Source organism: Manis javanica, chromosome 1 (assembly GCF_040802235.1).
Source record: "Manis javanica isolate MJ-LG chromosome 1, MJ_LKY, whole genome shotgun sequence".
Lineage (NCBI taxonomy): Eukaryota > Metazoa > Chordata > Mammalia > Pholidota > Manidae > Manis > Manis javanica.
Window position 1 is genome coordinate 168494393 of NC_133156.1, and position 13789 is coordinate 168508181.

General features: G+C 42.2%; 1 gene segment (V, D, J or C); it reads left to right on the forward strand.

Moving 5' to 3' along the window:
- LOC118971267 (immunoglobulin kappa variable 2-28-like) overlaps positions 1 to 13393 on the forward strand; it is a 628396-nt gene extending 615003 nt beyond the window's left edge. Inside the window, 2 exon segments of the V gene segment in view lie at positions 9346 to 9383; positions 12888 to 13393. Coding sequence covers positions 9346 to 9383; positions 12888 to 13210 — 361 coding nt within the window.
- Positions 13394 to 13789: the final 396 nt, after the last annotated feature.

The window sequence follows — 13789 nt, forward strand, 5'->3', positions numbered from 1 at the left end:
TACATCAAAATGCTCAAAATAGACTTACCATTTGACCCAGGAATTGCACTCCTAGGAATTTACCCTAAGAATGCAGCAATCAAGTATGAGAAAGACCAATGCACCCCTATGTTTATAGCAGCACTATTTACAATAGCCAAGAATTGGAAGCAACCTAAATGTCCATCGGTAGATGAATGGATAAAGAAGATGTGGTACATATACACAATGGAATGCTACTCAGCCATAAGAAAAGGGCAAATCCTACCATTTGCAGCAACATGGATGGAGCTGGAGGGTATTATGCTCAGTGAAACAAGCCAAGCGGAGAAAGAGAAATAGCAAATGATTTCACTCATCTGTGGAGTATAAGAACAAAGGAAAAACTGAAGGAACAAAATAGCAGCAGAATCACAGAACTCAAGAATGGACTAACAGGTACCAAAGGGAAAGGGACTGGGGAGGATGGGTGGGTAGGGAGGGATAAGGGAGGGGAGAAAAAGGGGGGTATTAAGATTAGCATGCATGGGGGGGTGGGAGAAAGGGGAGGGCTGTACCACACAGAGAAGACAAGTAGTGATTCTACAACATTTTGCTACTCTGATGGACAGTGACTGTAAAGGGGTATATAGGGGGGACCTGGTATAGGGGAGAGCCTAGTAAACAAAATATTCGTCATGTAAGTGTAGATTAATGATAAAAAAAAAAAGCAGTTCCTGTGTGGTGACCTCCAATGAGTTCTACACAATGATATAAAGGGCATATAAAAGTGTAGGCAAAGGGTCTGTTTGTGTTTATACAGAGGATCAAAGCCTAATTCGGCTACCCTGAAAATGAACTAAGACACGATATGAAAAAGAACTTCCAACATCAGCACTCTCGGGAAGACTCATGCCAGAAGATGACCATTAAAAAACCCCAACAAAGATCCATGCACTGCTACTCCAAGAGTGGTGGGATGCACTCATCCCACCAGTTCCAGGACTTGCCATGGGAATGAAGAAGGAGATATCTAAGCTGGCCTGTGCATACAGCAAAACAACAAATTTGACTGGATCTAAACTGTTGGAATTCAACCAAGAATTAGGAGAAGTGCAAATTGTAGCGCTCCAAAATCTTACAACTACAGACTATTTACTGTTAAAAGAACATATGGGATGTGAAGAGTCCCCAGGAATGGGTTGTTTTAATTTGTTTGATTTCTCTCAGACTGTTCAAGTTCAGTTGGACAATATTCACCATATTATAGATAAGTTTTCACAAATGCCTAAGGTGCCTAACTGGTTTTCTTGGTTTCACTGGAGATGGCTGGTAATTACAGGTATGCTTTGGTTACGTAACTGTACTCCTATTATGTTAATGTGTGTGTGCAATTTAATTAGTAGTTTAAAACCTATACATGCTGAAGTTACTCTACAAGAAGGTATGTCAAAGAAATAATCAATCTTCCCAGGTTTTCTTCTGTCTGCTACTTCTATAGCTTTTCTTCTTCCTTCCTAATTATAACCCTTAAGTAGAATTCGTGCCTCATATCGAATTTACCGAGTATCATAATTCTTCCAAGTGGTAAAGACACCTCAAGACAAATGCTGGGCATAGAAGCCACAGGGCATAAAATATGCAAAGAAGTAAAAAGCTAACCTTTTCAAACAATAAGGCTCATCTCTCACTTACCAACTTAACATTTCCCTGTATGGCCCCGGAAGATGACTGGTTAGCCAGAGACGGGTAAGATTCCTCAAGGGAGGAACAACCTAAGACAGGCACAGCGCAGGGGGGCCATCAGGTGAGAAAATGGGGATCAACAGAGGTGAGGCTTAGAACCTCCCCCACCCTGTTCTGAGAGAAATCTTCTGCATACGTGGATGTTTTATTGCCCTTGTCTAGCTTGGGTTAACACATAGTCTACAGGCACACACCTGATCATCTACATTTGCTCTCTTACAACACTAAACTATGTTTTCTACCTCTATCTTGTATCTACCTACCACTTCAGCATTTTATTAAAAATAATAATAATAAAGAGAGAAATGTGGTATCCACATATAAATCAAGTATAAAAATCAAATGAATATTGATATTTGAACTGTTTATAGTTCATAATGCATGATCAAAACCAAAAGCCTCTGTGATGACTGCCCTTGTAATGTTCACCATGTAACTTATTCACTATGTAAGAATTTGTTCTCCATGTAAGAACTTGTTCGTTATGCTTCAGAAGATTAGAGACTGACGAAAATTAGGCTTGGGGTGGATTAATGATTGAGCATTGACCCCCCTATACAGAATTTTATTGTAGTTAACAACCATTTGATCAATAAATATGAGAGATGCCCTCACAAAAAAAAAAAAAAGTACACACTTCCAACTGTAAAATAAATAAGTAACTGGGATGTAATGTATAGCATAAGGAATATAGTCAAAATATTGTAACAACTTGGTATGGTGATAGCTGGTACCTAGAATTATCATGTATATAAATGTTAAATCACTGTGTTGTACACCTGAAACTAATGTAATACTGTGTGTCAACTACCCTTCAATAAAAAAATATTTATCTAAAAAAAAAATCAAACAGTTAAGGCTCATTTCAGCTTTAAAAATGACGGTTGGTGTCCCAAGTCCCAGAGCAGTTATCATGCTGAAGAAAAACATTTTCAGGCTTCACAGGGTCATTTTTCATTCTTTCACTGCATTTCAGAAAATGCATTAAAATGTCCCCTCTGACTTGACGGGACCAGAGGACAACTGTGCAAATAATTTTCCTGGTCTGCAAGGATTTTGCTAAGTGTTTCAGGAAATGTAATGAAAGTACTTTAATTGGAAGACAGGACACCTGGTTCCTCTTCCTGCCCAGTCCTTCCCCACCTCTGTAGCCTTGAGCAAATCCCTTCCTCTCTTAGGGACCCTGTTTTCTCCTGTTTGGAAAGAATGGAGCTAGACATGACTTGTCTCTTCACGTTCAAACAATCCGCAAACCTCCACAATCCCTCCAAGAACGCGCTAGCGCTATTTTCTACTCAGTCCAGGCTGCAGCCCAGACAACCCCAGTTTAAGGCACTGCCACCAGAACGTTTTCTTGGCTTCCGAAACTACCTACGATGGTCACCAGAGGGCGCCAGAGCAAGGCAAGCGAAAGCGGCAAGTACCATGTAACTGTGGAGCAATCCTTGCTCATTTCCTTCATTTATTCAGTAAGTACGTGTTTTGCCAATGGGTTTCAGCCTCGGGCAAGTTCGCTATGGATTTAGTGTGACCAAAGAAATTGACAGCAAAACGTTCTTTGGGGCGAAAGGGTTATAGTCACTAGAATCCCATTCACTCAGAGCGAGTCTGTATGCAGCAAACCAATCTCTGCCTCTGGGCCCCTCTGTCCACACAGTCGCCCCGCACAGCCATCCTCTGGGCCTCTGTCCTCGGTGCTGCCACCACTTCAGCCTCTGCTCTGCTCTCCTGCAGCCTTGCAGCCCTGCCACCGTGTCATGCCCAGAGCACTGGGGGAGCTCTTTTTATAGAGTCAACAGCCATGTATTCCCCACAGGTGTGCAGTGAGTTGGTCAACCACAGCCAGGTGAGAATCCTGGCCACAGGAACTCTCATTTTATCCACAGTACGTTTTGAACACCAACTCTATGCCAGACACTTGTTAGCCACTGAAGGCACATGGTGAGCACGAGCCCTCATGAGATGCCCTGGAAAATGAAACAATGATGAATGTGAAAAATATTATTTCAGGGAACTGGAACATAGGACATCCTGGCAGACAAGCCAGTGACAAGTTGTGTGTGGTTACTTCTGTAAGCCCACTTTGGCCCCTGGTTGATACGTCCTGGTATACATGCCTGACATTTGGTGGACTCCTCTGTTACTGTTACTAATTTTGGCACCTGCGCCTTGTGAGTAGTACTCCCAGCCAGTTATTGGGTTGACTGAATATGTACCCTTCCTCTTCACTTTAAAAGACTGTGAAAGTTCTAGACTTAGGGTTCAAGGATTAGAGGTGAGCCTGTCTGATCTGTTGTGGTCCTAGGTTTCTTTTGAGGACCACTCCTGTCCAGGCGCACGGTTACAGTCATGCCAATTTAAACCAATTGAGAAGTATTCCATATCTGTGACTTTTTCGCATAGGAATTACTGGTTTCAAAAAAAAAAAGCTGATAAAGGAACTGCTTGAAAGCAATGTTTTGTTTTGCCTTTGTTTGCCTGCCTGTTTTCCTGTTGACCTGCCTCTTCCTAGCTTCCCCTTAGGTTTGAACTCCAGGTCTCAGCCCCCAGTCAGGATACTTTGAGGAGGGGGAGTTAAGGAACAGGGACGGAGCTTGCTGCTTCTTTCCCCAGCTCCAGAGGAATAGCCCTTCAAAGTAGAGCATGCAGAACACAGTCAGCAACATTGTAATACCTCTGTGTGGTGACAGACTGTAACTACACTTAGTGTGGTGAGCATTTCACAACATAAGGTATGTAATTGCTGAATCACTGTGCCCTGCACCTGAAACTAATATGATATGTCAACTATACTTCAATTAAACCTATTTTTAGTTAAACAAATTTTTTCATATGTGTGCTGATTTGGACAGGAGACAGAGACAGGAGCCAGCCTAATTCAACCCCGTTTAGAACACCGACCAATGAAAGGAGGGTCCAAGTGAAGACAATGGGTCAGATACACACGTTCAATCACAGTACTTCCTTGTTTAAATACAAGAACAAAAAAAACTCAAATACAAAAAAGATTTTTAAGGATATTATTGTAAAGAAATCAACCCACAAAGACAGGAAGAGCAGGGCAGGAAGCAACCACAGCAAAATATTAGGTTGAGTGGTAACCAGTTTACATGACCCACCTGAGCTGAACAGAAGAGCTAGTGGGAAGAGAAAGAGAAGAGCATCCCTCTGACATGAGCAGGACATACATATGGAAGCCCTGAGGCAGTGGGTGTGGGCAGGAGAAGTCCAGAGCCCCGTCCTTACCTAAGACAAGGGACTCGGGGATAGATATGAAGGAGCGGGTGGGAGGCGCTGGGCCCTGAGCCAGGAGGGAGCAGAGTGTCCATGAGCGACCTGAGGATTCTGACAACAGAGAGGGCAAAAAGTGTAGAAAAACAAGCCTGCATTCATCGATGTTGCATCTGCATCCAGAGCTGCCCAGTCACACTAGCTGCCCATGGTGGGTTTCTCTGCAGCTGGGTCAGAGGACACAGGGCTGGGGGCCAAGGAGGCAGACAGAGGGGGCGGGGGCTCATCACTTGTGCAGAACCAACCAGAAACCGCAACAGTCGCTATGTAAATCTGGGTGGCTGGGCTTCCCAGGGCTAATAAACCCAAAGAGGGCTGCTCCTGTTCTACAACAGCATGTCAAAATCTACCTGCAGCCTTAATGTCCTCTTGGAAACAAGTTAAGATCTACATTTTCCAGCATGGGTCCAGAATCTTGGGTCACGCTGATGCAAGTTTATGCATGTTTATACCACATGCTTGGGCACAGGACTTTGCTTCTCCCAGCACATCCTTCTTCAGAGATGAGTTGAAACAGACACATCTCCAGAGCAGGAAGGAAGCAGCGACTCCCCAAATGACTTCCTCCGTCTCCCTCCTTCCCAGCTAATGGGGCCAGCCATGCCCCTTGGGATTCAGGACATATCACTTTGTGGCACTCTAGCCAGAAGACCGGCCATCACTCGGGTTCTAGGCACCCCTGAACGTGGACTCCAGAATTTTGTCCTCACCCTGTGGGATATAAGCTTAAGTCCAGTACAAATGACAGGCACTACCATCCTAAGGAGGAGTCAACCTAAGTGAAAAAAGTCACCTACCTCAGACTCTGCAGTGACTGATGAGCTGGGAAAAATACTGAACCACAGCCTTCAAGATGGATTATCAGACACAAGCATTCCAGACCAGGTAGGGAAGCTACCATCCCTCAAACCTTGCAAACAGCCAAATTGTGCCATTGTGTCCCTGACATCCTGGGCGATTTGCTGCATGTTATGTGTGAGGCAGACCTCTTCAAATAGGCTGGTTAATTGTGCCAGATAAAAAGCAAAAGTGGTGTTTCTTAAAATGTTAGACCTGAGAAACATTGATTAGTTTGTTTATCAATAGTTTTCAGGAAGACTTATAAGTGTGTATTAGTCTGTCTGTCTGTCTGTCTCTCTTCTCCCACCTCCCTCCTTCCCTCTCCTCCCTGAGCAGTTTAGAATTTTATTCTAAGAATCTAACTTTGCTGGGGGCCACACAGGAATCAGCTTCTGTGATGAGTTTAGTAGAATGTCCATCCTCCCCACCCAACAAATTTCTATTTCCATCACTCTTATTCATAAATCCAAGAACCTCTCAGACTAGTTTATTGATACTTTGTCCTTTCTCAGTAAATCAGTCACATCAAGGTCCATCACGGACACTTTGTAGAAGGGTTAGGTCCCAGCAGAGCCTCACAGATGCTTCTGAGACATCCTTTGCCTCCGAATCATGAACCACACACACATTAATCTCAGGATCTCAGCCACTTCAGAGTGAGCCATGTGATGTCAGAACAAACATCACGACAACCATTCCCATTGATCACTGCCATGTGTAATGAATCAAATAGTTGTTGACCCACTGGTTCTTATGATAATCATCTTTTCTTAGTAGCAAATGCTGCTTATCATAGTCATTCAGTTGTACTCTTCACACTAGATCTCCACTACTCACTCAGGAACACACATCCCTTGTACAGCTTTTTTATTCCTGTTTTCCAACCCCACATCTCCTACATTTGTAAGAATATCTCCCACACAGAACCAGGAAAACACCTGTCTTTTATGCACTCTCAGTTTAAAGATTTTAGAAAAGTGTTTAATTGACCAAGAAAATCAATGCACGTGTGTGTGTATATATATATACACACACACACACATACATACATGTATCATTTAAAAATTATATTTATGCATTGTACATGAATATTGAGGATTCTACTAGACAATGTTAGAGTTACTTTTTATCAAAATTGGTACAGCTTTATTGTTTTTGAAAACCACAAAGTTAATGTATTCACATAATTTTAAAAACTTCAGCTAATGTATCTGATGTACAGAGCGATAGAAAGGGAAAGTGTCACTGCTCCTCCCCCCTCCAACAACACACCTCTGTAATCCCAGGAGAAACTACCGAGCACAGCTTATTGTATTTCCTTCAGGAATTAGCCTGTATTTATATCCCTGTATATCCATTAAGATGGGATGATGGGGTCATACAAACATACCATTCAGCAGCCCACATTTTCACGAACACCTTCCATGGGACTATAGAGAAACCTACTTCATCCTCTTACTGGCTGCTTTGTGCTCCTTTGCAAAGCTCTATCATAATTAGTTTAACCAAACTCCTGTTGATGAAGATTTCAGTTCTTTTCCATTTTTTCACATGTTTCAAACCACATGTCAATGAGTGGTCTAGTATAAACTTTGAGCACACTCATCTACTCATTTCCCACCCTCATACAGTCTAAGGAAAGTCCTTTTCCTTCCTGCCCCCCGCATTTTCTACCACATGTCCTGCTTTCACTGGGTGACTTTTACTCTCTGGATCAATTAAGTGCACATGCTCCAAGTTCATATCCCAGCTCTGCCACTCACTGTTATGATCATGTTAGATATCCCCTCTGTGCTCAAGTTTCCTCTTCTACAACATAGGGGATAATATTCATTTCTAGTTCCTGGATTTGGGGGGATAATCAAATGTGGTGATCCATGTACAATGTCTGGTACTCAGTGTCAATAAATGTCAGCTATTATGATTGGCATTGCTTATATCTCTGCACAGAAAATCACTTTCTATCCTTTTTAGGATCCGTGTTGACTGTCCCCAGTCAACTATTTGCACACTTAACTTCCACTTGCCAGTTTCAAACTTGCAGTTTGGTCTCTCTCTTTCCTCTCTTTCCTCATCTGGTGAGATCAGCTGCTGATTTTGCTACTCAAGGCAACTAGCAAAGCTCCCTAGGACAAAATCAAGAAAACCTACCCCTAATCTTCAAAATTACCATTACAATTTCTCTTGTAAAACTTACTGTTGTACCTGGTTCAGCTCAGTGAGACATGGTGGGACCCTTCTGACCTCATCTGTCCTGTGACAACAGGAGATCAAGTAAATTCCACGTTTCTACTCTACAGATCTTTGTTTTTGTTTCATATGTAGCTTAATTCCAAAATAAATATCAAAGTAAGACATGGGCCTTGATCTGATATACATTTAGTCCACCTTTTTTGAAACAACACGGTGGCAAAGGAAAGGGTCAAAGAGGAAGACAATCCTCAATAATTCTTAACTGAGGGAACCTAAAGAGCTCCATAGTTACACTGAAAGAGGTTTATCATTTACAAATGGCCCCCACCCCAGGAGGTATAAAGAAGTACAATTTTTTTGAACTGGTTTGTTTTCTTTGTAGTTTACATTCAGTCCACTTTCCAAATAAATAAATAGACAAGAAGTAGTCCAGATATGGAAGATTGTTAAAGAAAGGGACTGTCAGGCCCCAGCTATAAATATATCCCTTCCTGGGATTCTAGATCTCACCTATGAAAACATTCTCTGTCAGCTTCCACACCTGCTGGCAGAGAGAGCAAAGCTTCAGCAGCTGACCCAGGACGCTGTTCTTCTCCTTGGGGAACTGGGTTTTTGTACAGCAACACAATGGGGAGCTGCCACTGTGGTTTACGTTCGGCGCAGGAACCAAGTTGGAAATCAAACGTGAGTAAAATCCAAACTGTCTTTCTCCTCCTGTCTGTGTCTTGTGCTCCCTGTGTCCATGAAGTGCTCTATAAGCAGACTCTTTGGAACCGGGATCTGACATCTTCCAGGCCAAAGAGAAAGTCTGTAAACAAACTTGAGAATCAGTTATACATCTTCTATGAGGAGCAAGATTCAGTCACTGCATGAGAATCACTTGTCTAAGTGACAGTTTCAGAAATTTCATGGGGAGCATAATTATGTGTTCTGAACTGAGCCTTGCTCAGTTCTCAGAAAAGGAAACTCAATTTTTGTATTGGGGGGAGGCCAAGAGGAACAACTGTGTGTATACTTTCGGCCAGGGAACCAAGGTGGAGCTCAAACGTGAGTATTTTCTTTCAACTTGTTCTTCACTGTTCTGGTCTTATTGGTTTGCTTTTTTTTTTTCCTTTTTGTGTGTTTTCATTAGTTCCATGTCGGAGATAAAACCTGTCATTTCCTAGTCTAGGTACATGGGAGGGAAAATGGTTCTGGGGAGGCTAGCTGGCCACTAATTTTTAAAATTTTCAAATCAAAATATCAACTGGGGACAGGGACCTGCTACCTTCACAGGGCAGGTTTTTGGCAAGGGGGAAGTGAAGGGGAATCACTGTGGATGACTTTCAGCCAAGGGACCAAAGTGGAGATCAGACGTAAGTACATTTTTGTGAATTATTTGTGAGCTTTTTGTCCTCTTGTGTCATTTGACCAAGTTTGTGACACTGTGGCTAAATGAGCTGTTCCTGGTGCTTCAAAAGTAAATAGTAGAAAACCAGAAAACAGCCAACATTCAAGCTGAGAAAACAGAAATTGTTGCATTTGTGAGGAGAGCAAGGGTTTGTGGGGAGAATGGGAAAGAAGTAGTTGGATTTTTCTCTGAATTAGCCTTTCTCACGATTGGCCTCAGAAGGAGGTTTTTGTTGAGGGGACAGCGATAGACCCCTCACTATGGCTCAGCTTTGGCCATGGGACCAAGCTGGAGATCAAACGTCAGTGCACTTTCCTAAGCCTTCTTCTTACAGAATTGTGAAATTGGGACATTTTCATGTTTGGGAATGAATTGAGGTCAGTTCTGAAGAGAATGGGATTTTTCTGAAAATCAGATGAGTAAGGGACTGAAAAATCAGTTTGTCACAAGGAAGAGCAAAGAGCTAGTTAGTCATCGTGGCATCAAAATTGCCAGATTTTTTTCTGCATCTGCCAATCTAATGAGGTTAGCGGAAAAAGAGGTTTTGTTGAGGGGAAAATAATTTAGTTCATACTGTGGAACACCTTTGGGCAAGGGACGTGTCTGGAGATGAAACGTAAGTAATTTTTCTCTATTGCCTTCTGGAATGTGGGTCTAAATGCCGATATTGACTTTCAAAGGCTTAAGTATGAGTCTTGTGAGATGGGCACATGAGAGCATTTCAGATTTATCTGCTTTCAAAAGTTAAACTCAGCTCCAGAAATAGATTTATGGACAAAAAGATTGATCTAAATCAGATAACACGAAGTGGGAAAAAAATAGTGTAGATGAAAAAGGAATCCTTGCAACTCTAAAGAGCAAAAGTGAATTGATTTTCTTTGAGTTTTGCCAAATATTGAATTGATATTTTGCTTACCTGTGATCCAGAAAAGTAGAAAAATGTGTTTCTCAGACGATTTCTCTTTTTCTATTTCTCTATTTCTATTTCAGTGTTTCTCAATCTATCTTCCTTTTGTCTGATAAATTATTTTATATAACACTAAACATTAATAGAATGCACCAAAACTCAGTAAGAAGTTAGAAAAATGTATCTGTCGTGTAAAAGATGTAGCTTGAGAATCAGCAGCAATGTCATTTTTAGTCTAAAATAAGTGAGAACTGTCAATATTGAGAAATTCAAAGAGATTCTAAATCTTAACAGATACCTTCATTTTTTAAATTGAATTTCTGTATTAAACTAAACTTCCTCTTTCATCATAATGGTAGAAAGCTGTCCTCAAAAGCTAAGTTTTGAAGAAATTTGTTTAAATGAAGGAAGATAAAATAATTGCGTTTTTAAAATACCCATGGACTAGTAGAAAAATAGTAAATATTTTAATGAGTACGTTCTTTTACTTCTTTGTCATTACTTGGCCATGTTTTTATACTGCCACGGAGGGCATGGCACACCTAATGTGGTCTGTGGACCTCATGGTGGTCTTTTGTCGTGATTGAATGACTTCTGTGGCCAGATCACAGCGCTTTTGTGGCAGTGCGCCTGGCCGCTAAAGGCCACGGCAACTCCCGTTAGCCCGCTTAACCGCTGCAGCCTGCTTTCCTAACACAGTGATACAAATAATGCAGTAATGGAAGAGCAGAGAAATGTGGTGGGTACTGAGCTAACATGGGGAAACAGGGAGAAGCCTGTTTAATTAAGAGAATTCAGAAATAAAATTCACATTCCTTATTACATCCCGCTAATGAAAATCTCCATTAGGGGACTATAGAGAACTTAAACCCATTCTTTTTTAATGATATGTAACTACTTCAATATCCTCTCATCAAATGTATTTAAATGATAAAAGCTCCATCCAAAGACAACATGTGCAACTCTTCCAAGGTAAAATCCTCATCAGTAAAAATCTAATTTAAGGCAGTCCAGCGACTGCAGTTTTGCTCAGTTAACTTTTACTGAGTTTACATTAAATACCAGTAAGGTATATTACCTGATGAAAAATAAGAAAAATTTGTGACATGTTTTTAGTTTTCAAAAATTTAATAGCTTGCCTAGGATTTCAGTTGTACAAAATATCTAATTATATATAAATGCCATTTAAAAAAATGATACAAATGTATTTCCTAATACCTTCATTCTCTGATACAAAATTTTTAATCTGGTATTTTAATCCCATACCCTCTAAAATACTTTAGTAATTTGTTTTCTTTACCTATCTCAAAAGTGACACTTAAGAAAAATTAATTTTCTCTGCAAAAATTGGCAGAACTATCTTAGGACTGTTTTAAAACTCTTTTAAAACTTGTTTAGAACTATTTAAAACTAAGTATTTTAAAGTATTTTAAAACTATCTTAGAGCCTTTAAGAGAATTTTAAACTCCACTTAAAGTCTTGTAAGAATTTGTACATCCAATATGCTAATTGTTTAATATTTTAATGCAGGATAGAAGTTTTAAAGGTATCAAAGATTCACCCAGATAGGAGTATCTTCATAGAATAGTTCCCCTCCTTTTTTTCTGGAATTCACATTATTTTGCTGCCAAGGCTACTTTATAAAATTCTCTGAAAAATTAGTGATGAAGGTTAAAAGAGAAGAGAATATCAAAACTTGAAAAGTTAGTATCTCAGGTTGAACTGCTCCATTAACATTGGGGTCAGTTTTATAAAAACCTGTTCACTTATCTGCTGCCTTCTCCCAGCAAAGGATTCTTGGCTTGTTATTTTAACTCTTGCTCTCTGACCCAAGGGCTGAAATGCCCACAGAAGGGGATTTCCAAGACAACACCTGGCAGCTGCTCAAAGTCAGAAGTGAAGCGAGACAGTTCCTCCCAGGCAGGTGGCCAGAATCACAGTTGACCGCTCCAGGTCTGCCTGAACATTGATTGCCTCATACGGTGACATCCACCGGGCCAGGGCCTGGGTCTCCCTTTGAGGCTTAGTGAGGGTGGGAGCGCTGCCGGCCTGGTCACAGAGGGCAAAGAGGCCGACCCCCACCCGGGCACAGACTCAGAGCTTCGGGCCCTCCTGCAGGATGGATCTGGCCCCAACATGCCCAGAGGAAGCCCAGGGAGGGGAAGGCAGCCTGATATCACTGCACAGTCCTAGGAAAGGCACATGAAAATGATCTTCAGGTTGAGGGGCCAGGGCCTGTTCTCACCTCTAAACTGAGGGGTCAGAGAAGTGGCCTTTGTTCCTTCACCTCAGGCACTGTGTTTACAGCTGGGAGCAAGGAACACTGACTGGAAGAAAGGTAAGGTCAGAAAAGCATGCAGAAAGGCCTTAGAATGGCTGCAAGGAGTCCCAACTAAACGACTGAGGGAAAAACTCAAAATCATGGGGTTGTAAATATGCTTCATGGCCTCCCAACACAGAAGCGTGCTGCTCATTGCATGTCTGTCCTTATGAGCTCCGGGCATGGCCACAATGATCCCATTCGCGGGACTCAGACACCATCTTCCTTGCTTCCTTCCTCAGGGAATGATGCTAAGCCATCCGTCTTCCTCTTCCAACCATCCCCTGATGAGTTACAAACTGGGACTGCCTCTCTCTTGTGCTCGCTGAATACCTTCTACCCCAAGGATGTCAGTGTCAAGTGGAAGGTGGACAATGTTGTCCAGAACAGCGGCATCCAGAACAGTGAGACGGAGCAGGACAGCAAGGACAACACATACAGCCTGAGCAGCATCCTGACGCTGTCCAGCACAGACTATCAGAGTCACAACCTGTACTCCTGTGAGGTCATCCACAAGACCCTGAGCTCCCCACTCGTCAAGAGCTTCAACAGGAATGAGTGTTAGAGAGAGAGGCCCCCCAGGCCCCACCGCCGGCTCCTCCTCCAGCCTCGGGCCTCTGGCCCTGTCCCCACAAGAGACCGATCTCCTGCCTCCTCTGGCCCTCCTCCCCGTGTCCCTCCCCTTTGGCTTTAATCATGCTAGTATTTGGGGGAAACGAATAAATAAAGTGAATCTTTGCACCTGTGATTTCTGTCTCCTTCCTGATTTAGAGGTTGTTACACATTGGAACAAATTACCCAGTCTATCTTTTAAGGAACTAAATACTGCATTGCTATAAACACACTCTCATCCTCCATTTGACCCCGCCAGACTGTGTGCAAGACCCTCCTCCAAGAAGCCCGCAGGCTGCCACCCCGGGGCCATGGCATGAGAGGCTTGCTTCCTGTTCTCCCCTCCTCAGCAGGCTCTCACTGTCCTTTCCAGGGTGACAATCCTGAAAGTCACATGTCCTTTGATCCAGTTGAACCTGCCCTGAGAAGTCACCCAAAGCCAATTTTTTAGAGGAAAGACACAGCTATAGAATCATTCATTGCAACATTATATAAAACACCAAAACGATGGAAACAATCTAAATGAATAAGC